This window comes from Vidua macroura, chromosome 23 (genome assembly GCF_024509145.1).
Source record: "Vidua macroura isolate BioBank_ID:100142 chromosome 23, ASM2450914v1, whole genome shotgun sequence".
Classification (NCBI taxonomy): Eukaryota; Metazoa; Chordata; class Aves; order Passeriformes; family Viduidae; genus Vidua; species Vidua macroura.
The window spans coordinates 3368534-3390636 of NC_071593.1; the positions used below are offsets into that span (position 1 = coordinate 3368534).

Here is a 22103-nt window from a genome sequence, read left to right on the forward strand (position 1 = left end):
CTCTCTGCAGTCTGCAAGGAACCCAAACCCTGCAGAGCTGCATAATAAAGTCAACTTTGTGACACAGGATTATGGAATTCCTCAGGTTGGAAGGCACCCATAAGGATCGTGGAGCTCAACTCCCTGCTCCTCACAGGACCACCTAAAACTAAACTATGTGACTTAGAGCATCATTCAACTGCTCCTTGAACTCTGACAGGCTTGGGCTGTGACTACATCCCTGGGGAGCCTGAAATTTGTGACCAACAAAGGGCAGCACGTTATTGTGACAAATTGACTTTCATGTGCCAACAGTTGAACAGCAGATGCTGGAGTTCAGCTTCCCAACAGCTTTCCCTGCATAGGAGACTCCATGCCTTATACAATTTAAGCCACGGTGTACATAATTATCTATTAGAAACTTTATTTTGTTTAATTATTTTATCCACACTCTCTGCAAGCCAACAAACTCTAACCACTAACAGCAGCACCATTCGTGAACTGTAGAGGTCTTTATAAGCCTCTGGAGCACCCTGGCTCCACCAGTAACTCAGGTATTCTACAAAGACTTTTGACAAACCACAGATGTTCCAATAAGCTCTTTAGACACTGATTTTCAAGCTGTTTTTCAGACCTACAAAGAATTAGTTCAACCTGCACAAAACAGGGAGCTACTTTCATCCCCAGGTTTTAAAACAGAGTTATACAAGTATAACTGTATACAAGGACTTCCTGGAATATCAGTGATCTGCTACACTAAATAAAATTAAGATAGTTGAGCATCTCTCTAGCACCCCAGCCACAGTGGCTCTCAAATTAGTACAAAAGATCTACAGAGTATCATAAACAATCTGTGTTTTTAGAGGTTTAGGTTCACATCCTCACTTAAACTTTACCCCTTCTTAAAGAGACGCCCAAGCAACCCAAGGGATCCACCTTTCCACGCAGTCACGAAGTAGGAACCAGGCACTACACACTCAAGGACTATGCAGGCTGGGAGATCATGGAATCACAGCACAGTTTGGGTTGGGAGGGACCTTAAAGCTCATCTTATTACAACACCCTGCCAGAGGCAGGGCCACCCTCCACCATCCCAGGCTGATACAAACTCCATCCAACCTGGCCCTGGAGATTTCCGGGGATGGGGCATATCACCTAAGTACAGCCCACCGCCCTATGACCAGAGCTCCGGCACTCGCCCAGAGCAGCCCGGACGTGCCCTGCCCGCCCCGGGCTCCCCGTCACCGCCGCTCCCTCGCCCTCTCCGGTGTCTCCACGGCCGCGCAGAGGGGAGGGCGGATGGGCACATATCCCTCGAGCGCCCCGCTCCCTCCCAGCGCATGGCACTGCCTCTCCTCGGCGCTCCGAGCCGGGGAACCGCCCGTTCGCCGCTGCTCCCTCCCGCAACCAGGCTCCTCGCACGGCCCGCCGCCCCCACTGCCGCCCAGGGCCCCGCCGCAGCACGGCCACCTGTCCCCGCGTCTCCCCCCGACCCCGTGTCCGCCCAGTGCTCCTCCCCGGCCCGGTGTCCCCCGCCCGCTGTTCCTTCCCGCACCGGCGATCCCCCCGCTCCCTACCGGGCCCGCCGCCCCTCACGCCCGCCCAGCGCGGGAGGCCGTGCCCGCGCCTGCGGTGACGTCAGGGCGGGGGCGGCGGGCGCCCCCCGGCGGGCGGGAGGAGCGGGCGCGGGGCTGGTCCCGCTGCCCCCGCGGGGTCCCGGCACCGCCGCAGCTCCCCCGTCACGGCGGGGCCGCGGGCTCGGTGCGGGGAGCGGGGCACGCTGAGCCACCAGCGGGTCTCCATCCCCGTGACCATAATGCGGGAGAACCCCGGGGAGAGCGGAGCCCGCCGCACCGGGCTGCCACCGGCTCACCGGGGCTCACCGGCTCACCCGCTCCCCGCCCCTCCGGGCTGCCACGCCTTTGTCTCCGGCCTTTGTCTGTCCCGCCTGTGCCCGGGGCAAGGACCGCTGCTGCCGCCAGCACCCTGCGCTCTCGCACCCACCTCCTCCTTAGCGGCGGGCAGCCCCGCACCCCGCTCCCCTGGCATGCCCCTGCACTCCCCCTGCGACCCCCGCACGCCCAGAGCCCCTCCGCCCCTCCCAGCCCCACCTCCTCCGGCACCATGCACCCCAGTCCCCCGGGATTCCCCATGTCCCCGATTCCTCTCCACATTCCCCCACTGCCTTCCCCCTGTCTCCTCCTCCTCTTCCTCCTCCTCCTCCTCCTCTCCTTTCGGGTTTGAACACCCCTTGCCCCCCGCAGACCTGCCTCCCCTCCGCCGCTCGCACAGCTCTGCCTTGCCCTGCCCCGCCTGCCAGGCTCCGCCAGACCGGGACCTTCGGACAGGTAGGCAGCGCTGCTCGCGCCGTGCTCACCCCGCCCCGGGGCCAGGGGGGGATGCTCCGCCGAGCTGATTCCCCTCTGCTGTCGCAGGGACTGGGGAGGAGTGGGGAACACCTTCCCACTTTCCGTGCGCCCCGGAGGAGACAAAGACATGGACTGACGGGGATCCCCGCTCCTGCCGCCGTCGGGATGCGCGCGGAGCTCCGGTTACGGCGGCATCGCTCAGCGGTGCGAGCGAGCAGAGGGCTCGGACAGCGCCGGTGCCGGGGCGCGGTGCCTTCGGCCAGACCTATTGTCACCCGTGCTGGGGAGCGGGCTCCCGACTCCACCGCTCCGCCGCGGCTCTGCCACACAGGTCGCCTCCGTGCCCTGTGCCTCGCAGGGATGTGCGGTACGGGCTCTCTGTGGGTCACTCCTGCAAGCTTCCTCCTCAGATCGCTCTTGGAAGCAAAGTCGCCTCGGACAGAGGCACCGTCCCTCTCTCAGGGCCTGAGCCCCTCGCGCACCCCAGGGGTACGTCCCGGCTCCGAGCCAGAGGTGCCGCGAGGTGACGGAAGCTTTTCCCACCGAGTCATTGTGTTTACAGAACTGTGCGCTGCCGTGCACCGAGCCCCTGGGTACCCGCAGCTTGTGTGTTCTTCCTCTGTTGATAAAAGTGTGGTCTCATTTCTGAATTAAATCAACTTGGCATCAGTTAATGGCTTATTGCAGCTAGTAATTAATCACATAGAATTTAAGTGACACTTATCCAATTCACACCTGAAGTTTTCTGTCAGCTGGAGGGTTTAATGGAAGTGGTTTTGTATTCCCATGTCCTCTCCCTTGAAGAAGGAGTTGTTAATTCTATACATACAGTTCAAAGTGAGAATGTCACGCAAGGAAGAATGTTGAAAGTGCAGCCTAACTGTTTTGCCAGTCGAGACACATCCATGTCTCCCTCCCAGCGAAGATCAGGGCAAATCTGCCCCATTCTTCCCTGTAACACTGGCGAGTACTTTCCAGCTGGGTGAGCAATGACCTTTCCTATTGACTGTGTCCCCTTTGTCACCTGGCATTGCGCATGAAACTGAAGAGTCTTCTCTGCCATGCTGACAGCAAGCAACTATATCCTGGATGTGAATCTCAGGCTCAGTGCTGTTTTAGTCTCTTTATTGGGTAGCGTAGACTCTGTTGGATAGCAGGTCGCCTGTGATGGCTGCGTCAGCCACACTGTGAAGTCCCAGAGGGAAGCAGAGCAGAGGGTACTGCATATTCATTCATGGGCTCCTCTTACCCTTCAATGCAGCGCCTTGCTGGGCTGACCTGTCCCTGGCAGATGTGCTGGGAAGCTCTCAGGGCAGGTTGGGCTAGGCTCAGGAGAAAGAGTGGCACAGCTGTGGCTAGGGGCATGTGTTGACTTGAAGGTGTCCAGTGTCGACCAAAACCGGGGTGCTGCAGCTCAGCAGGGACTCAGGCAGCTCACAAGCCTGGGCTGCAGGAGAGGGAGTTCCCTGGGTTGTGCAGGACAGATGATTTCTGTCCTGATCAGAAGAGTAGAGCACAGGCTGTCAGCCAGAGCTGATGGGTGAGGGGAGTCCCAGCTCCAGCCATACAACTAATGTTGAATGAATCAAGTTTCAAGTGGTCACTGGATACAAATTGCCCCAGGGAGAGGCTTTGTGAAGGTACAGGGGTAGCTTCAACTACTACTTAGTACCTTGCAAGCCTGAATCCTTATGTCCTGTCTCTCCTGCCATTAATGCAATTGGTATATTACTGAATTTGGCACTTTCTATTCTGGAGTGGTGTCTGGGGATAGCAAAAGTGAGAGAAAACAGCACAAGTAAAGGAACCAGATGTTTCAAAGGGCAAAGTTGGGGGAGTGTTCAGGTAGCCTGAATATCTGCAGAGAGGAAATGTCTTACATCACAGTCAGGAGGGACAAAGAAACTTTGGAGTCTTGTAAGTATGAAAGGCAAGATAGAGAGGAATGGTGATGATGGAAGCAGGAAACCTAAAAGGCAGGGAGCTGTTCTGTCATCCCAAGGATGTCTGGGACAACTGCAAAAACAATTGAAATTCTTTACAAATCTAGTATACAGGAAATGTTGAAAAGAATAAAAATGTTAATACTTTTGCCCTGGAGAGGAAAAGACAAGGGCAAATATTACCTGCCTGCTTTGGGAGACCCTAAAAAGCTGGGATTGAGCTTTTAGAAATGGGAAAGTCTCTTGGCAGACTGTTTATGAACCTTCCCAGCATTTGCCTCCAGAAACAGAAAAACAGATGGAAAGAGACCCAGCAGGGAAGTCAAATCTCATTTATTTGCACAATGCCATCCTCATGGCTCCAGCCAGATCTCTGCATGTCAGCCACCATAGAGCCTACCCCATCCATTCTGCTCCAGGCCTTCTCAAGCCCATCCATCACCCCATGGCTTCTTATTTACAGGGAGCCTGGCACACAGAGCTGGGTTTATTGTCTGTCATCCCTGCCACACAGGCACATACACACAACACCCATGCAGATGCCCATACACTTTGTGTATGGCTGCAGATTGGGCTTGTCTGGAGTCCAGGAAATCTTTACACACGTCTGCCAAAGTCTGAGCTTATCAGAGCCAAAAAGAAATCTAGCCCAGCACACGTTCTTGGGTCCAGCTTGGTTCAGCCCTTGAGCGTACTAAACGCATCAAAGATCTTGACAGTCTCTCAGTTCAAGGGTTTTGTTCCTCTTGGCTGTGACATGAAGAAATGTGAGAAGTTAAAGCTAGGACTGTCAGATATCATGTTTTAAGAGAGATATGTGCATGAATGTAGATGATCCAATGTTCCTATTTTGTCAAATACAAACCAAATATACCAGGGACAGTTTCAGAGTCTATTTTGGAGCCAAGGTGACACAACTGTATTTATAGCAGAAAAACATGGGTGAATTTCCATGTACCTGCTCAGTGCATGGCTGCCTTGCAGGATTATGAGCAGAGAGCAGAGAAATAGCAATTATATTAATGAGTCCAGAGAAGACTTCCCACAGGGAAAGTTATCCAAGATGCAACCCCCCCCAATTTCACTTAAGGGATTGTAACCATCCACACTAACCCAAAATGGATCAGAAATTGTGGCTGGAAAACAGCACTGCAATTCACTTCCCAGCCCAGAGTCTATACTCTGGGCAGCTCTTTGCTGTACATATGTTCACGTGAGAGGCAGATTTGCTACCTCAGGTGGCTTGGAATCCTGAGGGTCTATAAGGCAGTGCAGGAAGAGGGGTGGAGCAACAAGGACGTAGGTCTGGTGTGAAGAACTACAGGGGCAGCTTAACATGGCAAATACTCCATCTATTTCCCTTATTAAGATATGAACCTTAAGAAGACAATGGATTCTGGGCTTTGTTGTAACATGTGTGTTTGTTTATAGCAATTTAGGAAAGGCAACTCCTTACAAGGCCAGACTTCTTTCTGCCTGGTGTGTGTCTCAGGCAGAATTTCATCCTTTGCAGGCTGCTTCAGCAGGGTGAGAACCTTGCTGTCACATCAGTGAGCACAGGGCTAGCATGGGATTCTTTTGTGGACTCTGGTCCTACTAAGAAAGAGGGTGAAGTTTATTTTGGGGCTCAGCCATTGAGGAACCTGGGTACTGAGAACCAGGGATGCCATTATCTAGCTATCTTTTTTAAGTGTGAATTCTAAAGGGAAAGAAAAATGAAGGAGGTACAGAGAGGTTTCTGGAATTAAAGATAGATCAGGACATGGAAACAAGTGGTTAAGAGAAGGCTGGGACTGCTTTGCCTCTAGCACAGCAGTGTTGCATTAACCCAAAACATGTCCATGCACTGGTTTGGTTTAGCAAACAGCTCAGATCTCCCCTGACAACAGTGTAGCACAGGTTGTCAGGTAATGCAGGTAATCCACATTATTAATGCAAGATTCCCAGCGACAGTAACACAGCACGTCAACCTGCCCGCTCTGCCAGTGCAGAGATGAGGCAATCTGTGCTTCTACCTGCATTTTCATCCTGGTTCATGCCAACAAGACAGCTGGGCAGCTGAAATAAACGCCCCCTATGCTTTGAAGCAGACCTTCTGTTTAACTGCCCTGCAGCATTTAGCTGCCTCCCAGCTCCCACTGAAAATCAGAATGTGTCTGTCAGGTTCACCATCAAAGGGCTGTGTCTGTGAGAGTGAGATTGGAGACACCCTTGCGTTCTCTTTGCACTTGTTCTCTCCTCTTGGTATTTTGCCTACAGATGAAAAGTAAGATGCTCTTTATAGGTCTTTGAATTGTTCTGAGTGATGTCTTAATCCATCTGGTTCACTCTAGTTCTTAAAGAGAAAATCCTAGGAAAAAAGCAAAGGCCCCATGGTCTGGGGAAAAAGCAAATGATCCCATGCAGAGCTGTTTGTTGCTATTTGTTCTAGTAGTTTTGAAGAAGATCTTCAAAAATTTTTTTAATAGATTTAGCTGTCAGCCTGGTTTTCCTTTGTTCCAGGTAGCTGCCAATAAAATAGTATTTTTAGTGTTATGCCTTTGCAAGTGAGCTTGCCAGTGCCTCCTAAATCAATCCTCAAGGAACAGTTTATTGTCTTTTATGGCCAGTAGAAAGACCTGCTTTTTAAAAACTGCATGAAAAGAAGGCCCCTGTGCTGCCTTCCTCTTCCCAGGGAATGGCTGAACTGAAAACATGTTCCCAGGCTATGAACAGCAACAGAGAGGAATCTTGGAAAGGCAGGATTGGCTGGCAAGTGCATAAGCAGGGATTTTTCAATTAACAGGATGAAGGCATCTCTCTCTTAACTCCAGGATGCTACGCTGCTGTGATGGCAAAGTTTTCACTGACTCAAAATTCTCCATATCTGTCTCTAAGGCTGAAAGAAAAGGGGAAAGGAAGAGCCCAAGCTACTCCTAGCGTATCTTCTGTCACCTTCACAAAAACTGGAGTCAGAATTGGCCTGAAAGGCTGCTACCTGCTGCCCTTCACAGGTTACAATGGCTGGTGTCATGGTTTGATACTGGCCAAATGCCAGGCACCCACGAAAGTTGTTTGCTCACCCACTTATGCTATAGTTGGGCTGAGGAAAGGGAAAAAAATTAACAAATTTAATTGAGATTGAGATAAGGACTGTGAAGAAAACACTCTAAGGGCAAGACAGGTTCAAATTTAAAGGTATAAGGTGAATTTATTATTAACAAAGTCAGAGGAGGATGATGAGAAGTAAAAGAAGCCTTTAAAACACCTTTTCCCCTCCTCAGCCCTTCCCTGTTTCCCACCAACAGCACAGGGAGACAGGGCATGGGGGATTTGGTCAGTTTGTCACTCGAGGTCTTGTTCTGTTTGCTCAGGGACAGGAGTCTCCTCTGCCATGGGTTCCCTCCCACAGGCAACAGTCATCCCAAAACTGTTGTGGTGTGGGTCACTCATCCACGGGGTGCAGTCCTCAAAGGACAGGCTGCTCTAGTTTGGGAGCAGGGCCCCCTCTCTCTATCTCTGTCAGCAGGGCCCCTCTCTCTCTCTGTTCTGGTGTCCTGCTGGATCACAGCTTTCTCTGCCATCCACCCACTCTACAGGAGCACTTTTCCCACGGGCTGTGAGTGGATCTCTGCATGCCCCGTGGACTTCATGCATTCCAAGGGGACAGTTTGTTTTACCATGGTCCTCACCGCAGCTTGCAGAGGAACCTCGGTTCCAACGCTTGGAGCACCTCCTTCCCTTCCTTTTCTTCCACTGTCCTTGGTGTCGCCATGTTGTTTTCCCTCACATGCCATTTCCTCCTCTTCTCTGACTAGAAGAAAGCTGCTGCTCGTTGCCAACAAGTGGCACCAATTCACAACTTCTCGCAGGACCTCGCGGCGCCGAGCCGTGGCTCTCAGCCGGGTTCCGCCCTGGGAGTCCTCGCCGTGTTTGCGCTGCCGCGGCGCGGGCGGCGGCGGCCCCGTGGCGCGGGCGCTGTTGAACGCCTCTCTTCGTGCAGGCCCGGGAAGGAGAAGCCGCCGCCGCCGGCCCTGCCCTTCTGCCCGTGGCGGCTGCCAGGGGCGAGCAGGCAGGCAAGGCTGGCCACGGGCCGCGCCGAGATGGCCCCGGTGCCTCGCCAGCCCTGGAGAAACTGCTCCTGCGCTGTTTTGATTTTCTTCTTAAACATCTCATCACAGAGCTGTTAGCAGCCTCTCTAATTGGGCCAGCAGCACGTCCATCTTCAGAGCCATCAGAGATTGGCTCTGTCAGACATGGCGGAAGCTTCTAGCAGCTTCTTACCGAAGCTACCCCAGAGGCCCCCTCCCTGCTGCCAAAAATCAGGCTGAGCCAAATCAACACACTGGTCGAGCAGAAAATCACCTGGAGGAGGGAGTATGAGCCCTTGTGATTAAGCAGCAAAGTGGTTTTCTTGGTGAACAGAGGGAAACCAGGTGCAGCCAAGGGCTGAAGTGCAGAAAAGACTGAGTGAGGTTGAGTGAAAAGCTGTAGCTCTAACTCTGTGACAGTATTTCTTAAATGTAAGCACAGGCCTGGTTTTCTGGCAGTCAGTATCCCAGGGAACTCTGTTTTTAAGCCTGTCTTCATGCTTCCGAGAGACAGGGGCAGTCTGGAAAAGCTGCACTAGAAATGCTGCAAATTCCTTCCCCCATTTTGTGGGAAAGGACAGGGGAGAACGACTGAATAACTTAATTTGAGAATGCTCTGACTTGTGCAGAGCACAAAGCCACAACATCCCAAAGCCATGTCTTGTAACACAAACATAAAGATGAAAGAAGACCCTCAAAAATATGACAGTGAAGCAGAATGAATGATAACAGTCTGCCACCACTGCGCTAGTGGACTCAGTGGAACTTTGTCTCGATGTTCTTGGGACTTAAATTACCCTCCCAGTGACAGCCTTGCCTGGTTACATGTGCAGGATCAAGGAGGGAAAGTGGGACAAGCTAAGGAAACCTCAGTCTGCATCTCTGGCCCTTGGTCCTTTAGACCAGCATCCCCCACTCTGCTGACAGCCTTTTTATTTCCCTGCTATGCCATGGGGTATCAGCACAAAATCTGCAGTGATTTTTCTTTCTTTGACCAATTTCCGCCACCCTGAAGCAGTATGCAAGCACGTGTGGAAGTCTGTCTTGAGCTGCTCAGGGCTGTTACTGGTCCTGTGTGGCGACCATCTGCCTCCAGTTCTGTTCATTTTGACATCTTCATTGCAAGAAAACCAGCTGTGAGGAGGGGCCAGTGCCCCTAGCCCAGGATGCCAACCTGGCAGCTGGTAGTGTGCCAGGCTTAAGAGCTGTGGGCAGGAGCCAGCCCCCCCCCCAGCCCCTCAGATGGTGGGCTGTGAATAGGAGGGTAGGGGGGCTAGTGAGGAATCAAAGGGAAGTGTCCTACTGATTGATGGCCTCATTTGCACATGAAACTGGGACCTCTCAGCCCTGCGGCCCTGCACATGTGTCTCAGCTGCGGTAACCAGGGCTGAGAGAAGAGGAAATAAGCAAAGAGGGGATAACTTGCTTTCACCTCACGACACCATAATGGTTTTTATCTAAGTGTCCTAGGACTGAATCTTGATGGTCTTTACAGTTACTAAGTGTTGGTTGTTTTTTTTTTCCCCTTTTTTAATTGCAGGTGAGATAGAGCACCCATGATTATGGAAACTTCTTCCACCTTCTCTTCTTTCCTTTTCCTGTGTGTGCTGGTTCTTTCTGACATCAGTCTTGCAATCTCCCTGAACCCTGGCACAAAGCCCAAAAATGCCCCAGAGAACAACAACCACCTTCAAAACCAAGAGATGTGGCTGCAGCAGCCCAGAACTGGGCGCCATCACAGGCAACGCTTGGCCAAGAAGGAGAGGGTCCATACCATGCCTTCAAGAGGGCAGCCTGCTGGGGAAGAGACCCTCAAGATGGGCAGTGGAGCTTCAGCTGTGGAAGAACTGGGGGCAGAGGGACAGCCAGCAGCCCTGAAACAGAATAAGGACGTGTTCCTGAGGTTTGAATTGTCGTATCCTGAGAGGGAAAACCAGTCCCCAGGCTCTGAGAAAGGAAAGAAGCAGAACCGAGAACATCGAGAACATCGTCGACATAGCCGCAGGGACAGACTCAAACATCACCAAGGTATTTGAGCTCCAAGGGAAGCTGGGGCTGTTGTGTCACTGGAAACGAGCATCTCTTGTGTGAGGGCAAGAGACGCAGCTGTGGTGGAGCCACATGGGTGCATGGAGGGTGTGGAGTGTGTGCCTGCTCTGGGGAAAAATCTGCCAAACAAAAGAGGCACAAGAAAAAAGGAGAACTGCAGAACCAGAATTTTAGTGCTGGCTTCAATTTTGTGAAAATGACCTAGTTTGTCTTACAGGGGGAGCTCTAAGACTTGAGGGGCTGTTTTAGGGTGGTCTGCTTTTTTGTTTTTATTTTCCTTTTTAGCAAATGGCCCAATTTAGGAACAAGTATGTCCAAGCCATGCTCAATCTCTCCACTGACTTCAAATCACTGACTGATGAGAATTAGAAAAAACACAATCCCCTTATTTTTCTTTGAAGACCAGTTTCTTCTCACCAGAGCTTGTACTCTTCTATGTTTATGCTGAACAACAGCAACAAAAAAATTCAGATTTTGCATATGTGAAAATGCACTGATAACTTTAAAATGTTGCTTGGTTTCGACTGGGACTGCTTTCTTTTGCAGGTCAAGTTGTGGGTGTGTGTTTCTGTGGTATGAGCTCAGTGTGGTAAACCTTGAGTTCTGTTAAAGCGAGGCAATTTGTGTCAATCTACACACACTATGTGACAAGCTGGGTGTCACGTCCTTGAGTTCCATCCTACACTCCTCCCTGCCTCAGTAAGAAGAGCTCTATTGTTTTTTCAGAGGACTGACTAAACAACTTGTGTTAGCAATATAAAAGAGCATGCAAGAAAGATGGTTTGAAGCAATATTTGCAGACTACAAACATTATTTCTTGAGGTTAAGATAAGGTCTATATTTAAATTAATACTTATGAAGAAGAGGGACATATCTGTGAAGACAATTTCAAGTTAGGTAAGTCCTGACTTGAGCTAAATTGAAATAACTCACTACTGAAATCAAATAATAATGTATTCACAGGTATTTGCAATAGCTTAATCTGTTGGTTTAAAAATTATTAAACAGGTACATTTTGAGTACCTGAGTACAGTACTTTTGAGACCAGAAAAAAACATGTTTTACTTCTTAAACAAGAGATAGACATTATCTTCAGGGAGATGTGATTTTGTATGTCTTAAGCATGCAAAAAATCAAGCTGCATATACTCTGGACCTGAGTTCTCACTGTAATAGCTCATTACTCTGTTATACAGTGGTCTAAAACAGCAGCTCAGGATCATGGAACAGTGGTCGGCGACTGGATGAAACATGAATTCCTTTGACTCAAATCTGTCACACAGAGAAAAGGGATGAGAAAGGTAATGCCACTGTACCTGTTGCCCTCTGCAGGGAAGACTCCTGATGCTGGGCCAAGCTCCCTGTACAAGAAACCCAAAACCTCTGAAGAACAGTTTCAAAATCTTCAGGCAGAGGAAGCTACAAGTCTGACTCCCACCATGCTCCTCATTGCTGCACTGGACACAGCTGTTTCCACAGAAGAGCCTCCTGTTCTTCCAGCCACTTCACCACGGTCACAGGTAAAGAGACAGCTGGGAACTGTTCTGTACCTCCAAGCCTTGCCTCCCCCTCAGCTATCCAATTGAGTTTCAATGACCAGAGAGACAGTAGGAGCACTTGACTGAAGAGCCAGCATGTCCTAATGCTCATTGCTCACTTTTTGTTCTCACACAGAAGCAGTGGAAATTTCCCTCTTGGCTTCAGCCTCAACAAGGGAAAGTTCTTAGCTTTTGAAAATGAGATGTCAGGAATCCCCAGTGGATAAGACAGGAGTGGAGGAGGGGAGAGGGAACCATAAAGCCTTTTTAATGTAAAAGATTTCAGTGCAAAGACTTCTGTGTCTCTACAGAAGTGTAATCCATTGTCTGTCTGGTTTATTTGTGGTTTGCAGGCCCGCCTCAGGCAAGATGGGGATGTGATGCCCACCTTGGATATGGCACTCTTTGACTGGACTGATTATGAGGATCTCAAACCAGAAATGTGGCCATCTGCTAAAAAGAAAGGTGCTAAACCTCCCTATCCTCTTTCCCAAAAGCCATCCTGTAAGGCTTGCCTATAGTTAGTATTCATAGATGTGCTGAAGGATGTGAGATCATAGTGGTGGGGGAAGAGAGAAGCAGCATAATGCTGATTGAGGTTTGTGCTCAGTTTCAGAATGTTTCTCATTTTGGATGCATATTTGGAGGGCAGAGGAAAAATGACAAATGGAGAGTGGAGAAATAGGGAGGAGATTAGACTATGAAGGTTTAGAGTTCAAACTCTTGAAATTTGAGGCTGATTTTACCCTGGAAAAATATATTCTCCAAAATGAAAACACTAGCATGAAATTTTCTATCAGCATCTTTTTTTTCCATAGAAAAACGCCGCAGTAAGAGCCCCAACAGTGGAAATGAAACCACGACAGCTGAAGGAGAGCCATGTGATCACCACCTTGACTGCCTCCCAGGTCAGGATCAGCTTGGCAGAGTCATTTCTCCAAACATGGGATGTTTGAAATCTAGGCCAGGTTTTAAGACATGAATTCCAATTTCTACTAGTGATAGGAAGTGGTATGCAAGGGAAGGGCAGAGGCTCTCTAGGTGTGTTGTGGGACCAGATGATGTCTGTATGACGGAGTTGTCATGGGTGTCAGTAGCCTTACAGGTAAGGGTTACAGGTAAGGGGATACCTGAGCTGTGCTGACCCCTGGTCCTGTGTTGCAGGCTCTTGCTGTGACTTACGTGAACACCTCTGCAAACCACACAATCGAGGCCTTAACAACAAGTGTTATGATGACTGTATGTGCACTGAAGGTGAGTCCAGCTCTTTGCTCCCTGTCTTGGTTTAAAAGACAGGTATCTGCTAAGGAAGGCGGGAACCTCCCTTGGAATGGAAAATATGAACCCCTTCTCTCCAAATTATTATAGCTTTGAAATTACAGGACTTTCAGGCAAAGATATAAGGAAAGTAATAACAGTTCCTTACTAGTGTATATATGTATAGCAAGACAAACAAACCACAACGGTGGCAGCAACACCAAACCAAACCAGACCCAAGCGCGGCCCTCTCCCGCCGCAGGCTCCTTCCCCACGGTGCAGTTCCGGGCACGGCCGCCAGGGGCGCTGCTGGCTCCCGGCCGGGCAGGCGGGTGCGATGATTCCCCCGCGGCTGCAGGGGGCGCTGTGGCGGCTCCGGCCGCCTCCCTCACGCGGCTCTGGCGGCCACACCAGCGAGGGGAAGAGAAAAGGGGCTCCCGCTGCAAACTCACGGGGGGCAGCTGGTCCCAGAGCCCCTCTGGGTGGTAAAAGGGACTGCAGCAGGAACCTCGGAGCCACAGGACGGAACGGCAGAGGCAAGCAGATCCCCTGGGGTGGCAAATTGAATTGTAGCACTAAGCCCCAAGCAGTGGCAGAAGCAGAAGCAGTGGGGGGGTCTTGGTGGACGCTGGGAGTTGGGCTAAAGTGTAGCAAAATGGCCGAAGCAGTAGCAAGAAACTGCAGGGGCTGGATGGGGGAAAGCTGCTTGGCACAGATCACTGGTGAGGAGTGCCCAGCTGGGGTCCTGGCACAGCATACACCAACTCTGGGCTCCTAAGTGGCAGAGGAGCAAGCCAGCAAGCCCTAGTCACAGTGCCAAAGGAAAAAAAAAAAAAAAAACAAAAACAAAGAGGGAAAAAAAAGAAAAAGGAAAAAACCACAGGGCAACAGAATCTCAGGGCAGACCCACCGTACTGCGTGGCCACCGAGCCAATCACCCCCACTGGAAGTGCAGCCCCTGGTCCTTGACCCTCACAGGATCCCAGGCTGCCCCTCACCCATCATGATATTCCTGGAGCTGGGGAGGCAGTGACCATGCTGGACACAAAACACAAACAAAAGCAAACAGGGTTATGGGATATAAACCATTCCCAAGACACTTCTCGACTTTGTTGACTTGGAATAGTGGTTCATATGCGAAAGCAGGAGCCAAACTTTCCTGATCTTAGCCTCTCTCTGCCACTGACTCACAGTGTGACTATTGGGTCTTCTAGGATATCTTTTCTCTCTTGAAAACAAAGATCCTGATGTCTACCAACCTAACAGAAGAAGCCACAGTATATTAACATTTCAGTGGTACTTTCAAGTATCACAGACTATGAAAACACTGTTTTGTATGACCTTGTGCCTAACATGACTTTCCCAAGTTAATTTCAACTAAGCTTGTAGCAATTTAGTAGATGTGGGAGGGACTCAGGTTTTTGTTTCTTAAAACTATTTCTGAAGAATCCACAGCAGCCTTTCCTAGGCAGGTGCATTGTGAAAGTGTTAAAAGGCACTCTTCTAGTCCAAACATGTTCAGGATCAGCTCCAGGCACTGAGTCTTGCCTGCCATAACAAAACTCTGTTTGCCAAGTTTTGTGACCTGCATTAGGTACCCAGGCTGTTTGCCTACTTTTTACCCAGTTAAATTGGCAGCTTTCCTGGAGTTGCAATGTTAAATGATAGTCTTCACCTTGGGCATGTTGTGTAACACCACAAGGTCCTAATCAGAGATGACCTTCTGATAGATTAGCCTAGAAACATGTTTCTGTAATCCTTAATGAGGCTGCCCCAGGCCCTGCTTTATCCTTAAGCTAGTTTTAGGTTGACAGCAAATGTGCATCCTGTGTAGCATAAAAAGATCCCCAGAGAGGGAAGATCCAGGTAAGATAGACAAGAGGCTTAGATAAGAGTAGAGCTCTGATCTTGCATGCTCCCCTTTTAGGAGGCCAGTTTACCCTGGGGTGATTGGTAATGAGGGGCACAAACCCAGCTTTTTAAAGAAGCTGGTCTCGATGCAGCCCAGGGGCATAATTCCAAAGGACTGCTATGTGACATCATCTGGATCTCCAGTGTACAACCAAGGAAAGTTTTGAGCTGTCTTATTACAAAAGCTATAAATCCTCTGCTGCCTGCTCTAGAAGTTAAAAGAGCTGCAGTTTCTAAAATGATCAAATCAGCTCCTGCCAACCCAAATTATAAGATCCTGCACTCCTGAAAAGCAGGGTTTTCATGAGAATTATTTACCCACAGGCTATACCCTGTCTGGCCCAACTAACTACACATTCTGGTGTAACAAAGTCAGACAAGAAACACCATAAAATCAACCTCTTGGAGCCAGAAACCAAGTAGTTACCATGACCAGAGGCTCCCATTACCTTCCACTGCCATGGGAGAATATGTACTCATGGTTTTTACAAATAAAATGCATTTTTTCCCCTTCATACTCACCCATGCTATATTAGCTAGTTTCCTTCAGCCCCTGCACATTGAGCATCTAAAACAGAAATTAAAGGAAATGAGCAGTGGGCTTTGGATCAGACCTCCCAGTAATAACACTTCAATGTCTCTTCCCTTCTCTCTTGAAGCTTCAGGGAAATAAATAGCAAGGGGAGGTCCCTAGTCCTTGCTGCTGCACATTAAGTCTATAGTAATTTCCCAGTGGAGAGATTACTTAGACAGTAATGGGAAGTAATAGGGGGAAACCAAGCAGGGCTTCCATAAAATCACTGGAAACAATTGGAATAATTCATTGGTATTTCAAGAATCCAGTGAAACCTGACTGAACAATGAATCCCAAATGAGAACAGTGAGCCAAACAGGACGCCAGTGCCCAGAGAGCAATATGCCTTGTCTATGTGAGGCATTTCTCTCCCACCCTATTTGACACAGCACTGGGACTGTCCCCAGTGCAGCAGTATCTGAGGCAGAGTTGGTGTTACTGCTGTAGGGAGCCCTGGTCCCTCCTCACTTCTACACGTCTGTCTTTTCCATAGGGCTACGCTGTTATGCCAAATTCCACCGGAACCGAAGAGTGACCCGGAGGAAGGGGCGCTGTGTGGAGCCTGAATCAGCCAATGGAGAGCAGGGATCTTTCATTAATGTTTAGGAGGGTGGGACTCCTGCCTGTATGGTCAGGAGCTGGGGTCAAACTGTTTCTACCTAGCAGTGGGAATTAGAGGAAAAAGCTGAGCAAATGATGGAAGCTGCAGGCTCTGAACATGCCAGGTCCCAGCTAGACTGAAACTCGTGTTCATTATAAATACAGTGGTATCAGCCTTTTCCATAGCAGGACTGCACTCCCAGTCCCTTCCTTCAGCACATTCCTGCCACTGATTTGAGTCCCCCTCTCCTAGTTAGCAAGCAATGATCATGACTCCCATTCTGATGGTCCTGGCAGGAAAAGGCTCTGCCGTTGCATCTTCTCTCAAGAGAGGCAAGATGTGGAAGATCCTTCAGGGCCAAGGGGATATGAGCTTAAACTTTACCCCTTAATTATTGCTTAAGAATAAAGGTAGACAGATCCTCCTTAAGGACTGGAAGTTCCTAGAGAAGAGGAAATTTGTAGCATCCTAGTGGAATCAAAGATGGGAAATTTATCAGCTGCCTGCCTAGGTGAGAGAGGACCCTCTGTCAGACCTCTTGCTCTCTCCCTTTTCCACTGCCCAAGACATATTGCTTAGCTGTTACACACTACCACTTCATCTTGGGACCTGCCATCTTTGGGACCATCCAATCCCACTCCATCCTTCCTTCCTTTCTTGCTTGCAGAGAACCACCTGGTTTCTGCAAGGATGTGGCAAGACATCCCAACCTGTAGCTCTCACTCATCTATCTATCCTGCCAGGTCTGTTATTTTTAATGATTATTTTTAGGAGCTTTCTGGGGAAGTGATAGTTTTCCTAGGGAGACAAAAATAAAGTTTTTGGTAACAGGAGATAGGGACAGGCTGTTCCATTGTAGTAAAACCTGTGACATGTTGCATGTGTGTTTCTGTGATCTGTAAATAAAGATATGATAGATATCCTTTGTGTAACTCTTCTGCTTTTTGACTGCACCCAAGGAGCCAGAAAAGCCTATAAGGAAATTGGTCAGCAGGTAACACTGATGACTTGAGGTAGTCACACAGAACAATTGTGCCACTGGTAGAAAAATTTCTCTGCCCAAGGTTGCCTGTATTCTCACTCAAATTGGAGATAACTGTTTCTACCTAATGTAGCCAGCCAGATGTTTTAAACGTCTTTATATTAATATTTAATTACTGGCTTCAGTGATACATTGGAGCAACAAAGGCTACCTGTGTTAACCTGGAGTAGTGGTAGCTGGTGAAGATGTTCTTTGCTACTGCTAACACCCCAACACTCTGACTTCTGAGGGGAGGCAGCTATGAAGCTTTTTATATCCAAGAGCCTGAAGATGTATAGCACTTTCTTTAGGAACAGAAATACTAATCGTGGTGCTGTGGGCAGAATCCTCTTTACACAGCTTCCCTAAACCCCCTATGTTCCATTTAGCTAGTCAAAACTCCAATTTGCAATCCTGTTTATGCTGTGGTGCCACTTTGCATTGTGTATTCACTCAAAGACTGTGAGTTACACTTTACATCTCTAATACGAGTGCCCACTCGTGGCCACAGAGAAATACTGTGAATACAATTGTCACTTCTAACCTGTGCACACCTGCTAAAGGAGGAATTTGTATGGGACCACTTAGGCAAAACCTACCACAGAGTTGGATGTAGCTGTTTAGATTTCTGTTTACAGCATGACAGTCTTAGCACAAAAGACAGAAATAAAGAAAGGTGGTTTGCCTTCAGCTCGATGCCACAGCAGCAAGGATTCAATTTATTAACCCAGGGAGAGCAATGCAGCCCCTCCTTCAGCCCAGATGGGAATAGTGGGTGGTGCTGCCAGTGCCATTGTCAGTGGAAGCATAAAGGGAAAAAAGGCTCCTAATTGATCACATTCAATTGCAGAGCTCTCAGCCTCTGGTCTTTGTGACACTGATGAGAACCACATGCACAGGCACTATCAAAACCAGATTTGATATCACACTGCTTTTTAGTGTAGCAGCCAAGATCTGGGGGGGACAGTGCAACTGAAAGCGAGAAGGAAATTTTGCAGGGGTCTTTATCCTTGGTGATGCAGGTATTCCTTGCCTCTTACTCTAAAATGGGATCCTTGTAGGATCATGGACAGTGTTTTAGGCAAGACTGTGTTGCATATCATGTGAAATACAAGCAAGTCTGAATTTTGTCAGAGCTTTTAGACTCTAAAAGGAGACTTTCTCCTTCAGTTCTTGCTTTTTCAGCCTTCAGTCTGCTATTAACTCTGAATATAAAGAAAACATTATTCTTAATTGTTGGGATTAGTTAACGTCAGTGAAAATTCAGTTAACTATTATCAGTCAAGTTTACTGATGCAATTTACAGATTACTGGATTGATTGCTCACATTGGAGTTTCAGAAAGAGAGCCTGTGACCAGCACGCATTCCTGCTGAGTCAAGCTGTGGTGTTGCAGAGGTGGAGCAGGAAGGCTGAGCAGTGGTACAGGCACATGCTGCATAGCCACAGCAGCATGGAAAGAATCAGCCTGAATTATGGGTCAGCCAGATCAACTACTGACTTCACAAGTGCAGTGCAAAGGAAAGCTGTTGAGTAAATAACGTGCAAAGGTGTGGAATGCAAGAGCAGCCTGTGATATAAAACCCCAGAGCAACATTTGTACAAGTCCAACTTGTGAGCACAGCAAAGCTTCTTACTGCCACTCTGTGCTGTCTCAAAGGCATGACAGCAGCTGCAGAGCATCCCCATCATGGGTCACTTTTAGCAGCTTTCCCCTTTCTTCCCAGTATCTCGTAGTCAGAGTGCTGTCAGTAACAGTTTTGCCTTTGAGGGCATTAAGTCTGAACAAGAGAGAGATACAAATGTCAAGCAAGACTTGATTTATACGTTCTTCTCAACTGATTGTTTAAGAAACTCAAATTAAGAATTCACACAAGCTCAGCTTCTCTGCTGCCCCCAGAGAATTTAAGTCAGAACTCTTGCAAGATTGTCTATTGTCTTGAAAGGACTTTGGACTAGGCCCAAACCAGCCATAGCAGGACTCTGTGCAATAATTTCTAAAGTTAATCACAGAGCATGTGTGCAAGAAAGGTGAGTAACAAAGTCCCACCCACCAAAGTCCTGTTCTACACCTACTGCTGTTAGTAGCCTCTGAGAGTCCAAAGGTTATGCATCACCTTAAGCTGCTTCTCTAAGGGTGAGAATCATTAAACATGGAAAAGAGAGAACAGCATGCTGATTTGACATAATCATTTCAGCAGCTGACTGCTCTGCAAATGCTGTTGAATCTCAGGCATGTTGCTGGTAGTTGCCAAAATGATGACTGCAAGAAAGGCAAAAAGTGGAAGCACAAATTAAAACACTTGGGAATTATTCTGTCTCAGGCCTGTAATAGTCTGCATTCATTTTTGCTTGGAGGTGTTTTATTGAAACTCCCTCTCTTCCTTCCCTCCCCCAGTAATTACCCCATTGTAAATTCGCAGTGTGTGAAAGTGCTTCAATTTGAAACCCATGCTATACCAAATTGTTCACATCCATGCCAGTCATTCTCTGCTACATGAAGCCTGGAAAAAACATTGCTTTCATATTTTTTTATTAGAAAAAAACCCGAGGGCTCTTGTTTTCTTGGAATGTTCTGAGTGAGCATCTGTGCTCCATAAAACCACTTCTGGTGTGTCAGTTCGTTTTCTGGAGTGCCAGTGAACCTTGAAGAGTGGTCTCTTAATGATATCTCAAAGCTTTAGTTAGAAAATCAGAGGAGCAGCTCGTTGCTGCTGAGATTGGGAAGGACTTCCAAGTGCATTTGTCAGGACACCACATTAATGTGACCCTCTTCACTCCCCAGATCACCTTGCCATAGTCTGTTTTGCAGTGCAATTGCAGGAGGAGGCTTTTCACCAGCATTACAAAATGCCTTCAGTTTTCCCTCCAATACAGATAATGATTCTGTTTGCTGATTTCCCACTGGGATTTAAAAGGGAGTTTGTAGAGCCAGGCAACTTCTATATGTCCTTCCTCACTACTTATTCAGAAAGGCTCTGTGGCTAATATATATGTATTTGTGCTGAGGTGGTGCCTTCACTGCTCTCAACTCCATAGCCAGGGGCAAAATTCAGAGATACTGGTGTCAGCTGCAGCCTTTAGTTGTCTTCAGACTAAACCCCTAGAGAGGGGAAGAAGGGCAGAAGTATGAGAGGTGAGCTTGTCTCCACCTCCAGGGGCCAGATAAGGACAGCAGGAGCAATTGTCTTAACTCTATGGAATTAACCTATGGAATTGCTATCATCTTACACACCAAGGGTACAGTGTCCTGAAAATGCAAAGGAAAGCATTTCTGCCTTATGAGCCTCACTTTTATGCTGTCAGGGGGGATCCAGCTGTGTATTAGGCTTTTACTCAGTCTGAACAAAGCAAGCCAATAGATTTTAAAAAACAACAGATTTTGCATAAAATAGCTAATTGCTGGGTATTGGTTGCAATAAGCTGAACTCACATGGAGCAGTCTTCTAGTCACAAAAATCTCTGTATCCAGTCTCCTGGGTAACCTGCTTCTCCCTGCAGGCCTTCTTTAACTTGCTGCTTATCCTCCTCACCATGTTGTGTTGCTTCATTAAACCAGGGGAAGGGAAGAGAGACAGTGGGTTACACAGAGAGGCAATTTACAAAGTACACCAGCACAAAGTAGAAATAAAAAACAAGCAACCCCAGATCACACAGGTGTGAGAGACATACAAATGCATAATGTCAGTCATAGCTCTCATTGTTTTCATATCCATGAGGTAATTCCTAAGTCCCTTGAGTCCATGACATGCAAGCTCAGGATATAATAAGCAAGGATGAATTAACTGCATGATACATTGATGAACAAAATGAAATCAAGTGCTTTTATTGTACAAGGGGAAATGCTTTGCATTAAACAGTGAATACATCAAATTATGGCTCATGCTGCATAAATGATAATGAGACTCTGTCTCAGGCTGGGTGAGAATGCTGAAGGGAGCAAAGACGCCCACATGATGCTACATCCTAACAGTGCTTATCATTCAACTGGGACAGCAGAATTTATCTTCATAACAAACAGCTCTCCTCTGACAGATACCTGTCTTGGCAGAAGGGCATCCTAGTGCACTTCACACAGCACTGAGCCAGCAATATGGCTATTCAGGCTCTCTACCTTTCCCCCATCCCAAGTGTCATATATTTTTGTCATTTACCTTGAAATCTAGCCATTCCTTGACATTACTGGAACCACTAGCATTGATGTTATTTGATACCACCACTTCTGTAGATAGAGGCAGGACTTCCCTGCGAGACACAGTAATGTGTCCATGCAAGACACAATAATGGAAGTGAAGGCACAGCTCATGTGTCATGTGGCAATAGATGAGTTATATTTCAATCTTACATTTGAAAGTGACATATTCAGAGATTCCTGAGGGGACTTTCACACCCTTTTTGAGCTTTTTACTGTTGTTGTGAGCTATGCAGCCAGTCAGTTTTATCTTGATGCTTCCTAGCATTTTCTAGGTAATTTCATTTTGGCATTTAATGCTTTGCCTTGGGAAATCTTGAAGTGAGCTGCTGTAAGCAGTCAATAGCAGTCAGGACACGGTCAAGGACAGGCTGGATAGCACTACATTTGTGGCTTGTTTGAGAATGTCTGACAGTAGGTTCAGCACTGCACAATTCTCACTGCTTGAACTGGAAATGAGACTGAAGGATGACTCATGCATTTCCACATCCAACTTCTGCAATGAACCTCTGACCCAGCTAATTTCTCAGAAGCTCCATCTTTTCTTTAAGAAGGAATAATGACAAGAAAGGAACTAACCTAGTAAGACATTGCAGCCTTG

The 22103-nt window shown here is 48.1% G+C and overlaps 2 protein-coding genes across 4 annotated transcripts in view; one reads left to right on the plus strand and one right to left on the minus strand.

The window, feature by feature from the left end:
- MAD2L2 (mitotic arrest deficient 2 like 2) overlaps positions 1-22103 on the minus strand; it is a 38695-nt gene that overhangs the window by 4796 nt on the left and 11796 nt on the right. For 2 of the 3 annotated variants that reach the window (XM_053997584.1, XM_053997582.1), the window contains 2 exons: positions 20744-20855; positions 15638-15683 (listed from right to left, as the gene is read on the minus strand). The gene's annotated coding sequence lies outside the window, so the exon portion shown is untranslated. Of the gene's footprint in view, positions 1-1556; positions 1623-15637; positions 15684-20743; positions 20856-22103 lie in introns of those variants that run through there. The other variant, XM_053997583.1, reaches the window with a different exon arrangement.
- On the plus strand, positions 2250-17210 carry DRAXIN (dorsal inhibitory axon guidance protein). The gene is made up of 7 exons (XM_053997579.1): positions 2250-2327; positions 9902-10389; positions 11742-11929; positions 12301-12412; positions 12766-12855; positions 13112-13201; positions 16183-17210. The coding sequence occupies exons 2-7, from the start codon at positions 9918-9920 to the stop codon at positions 16293-16295; spliced, it is 1065 nt and encodes a 354-aa protein (XP_053853554.1). The 5' UTR covers positions 2250-2327; positions 9902-9917; the 3' UTR covers positions 16296-17210.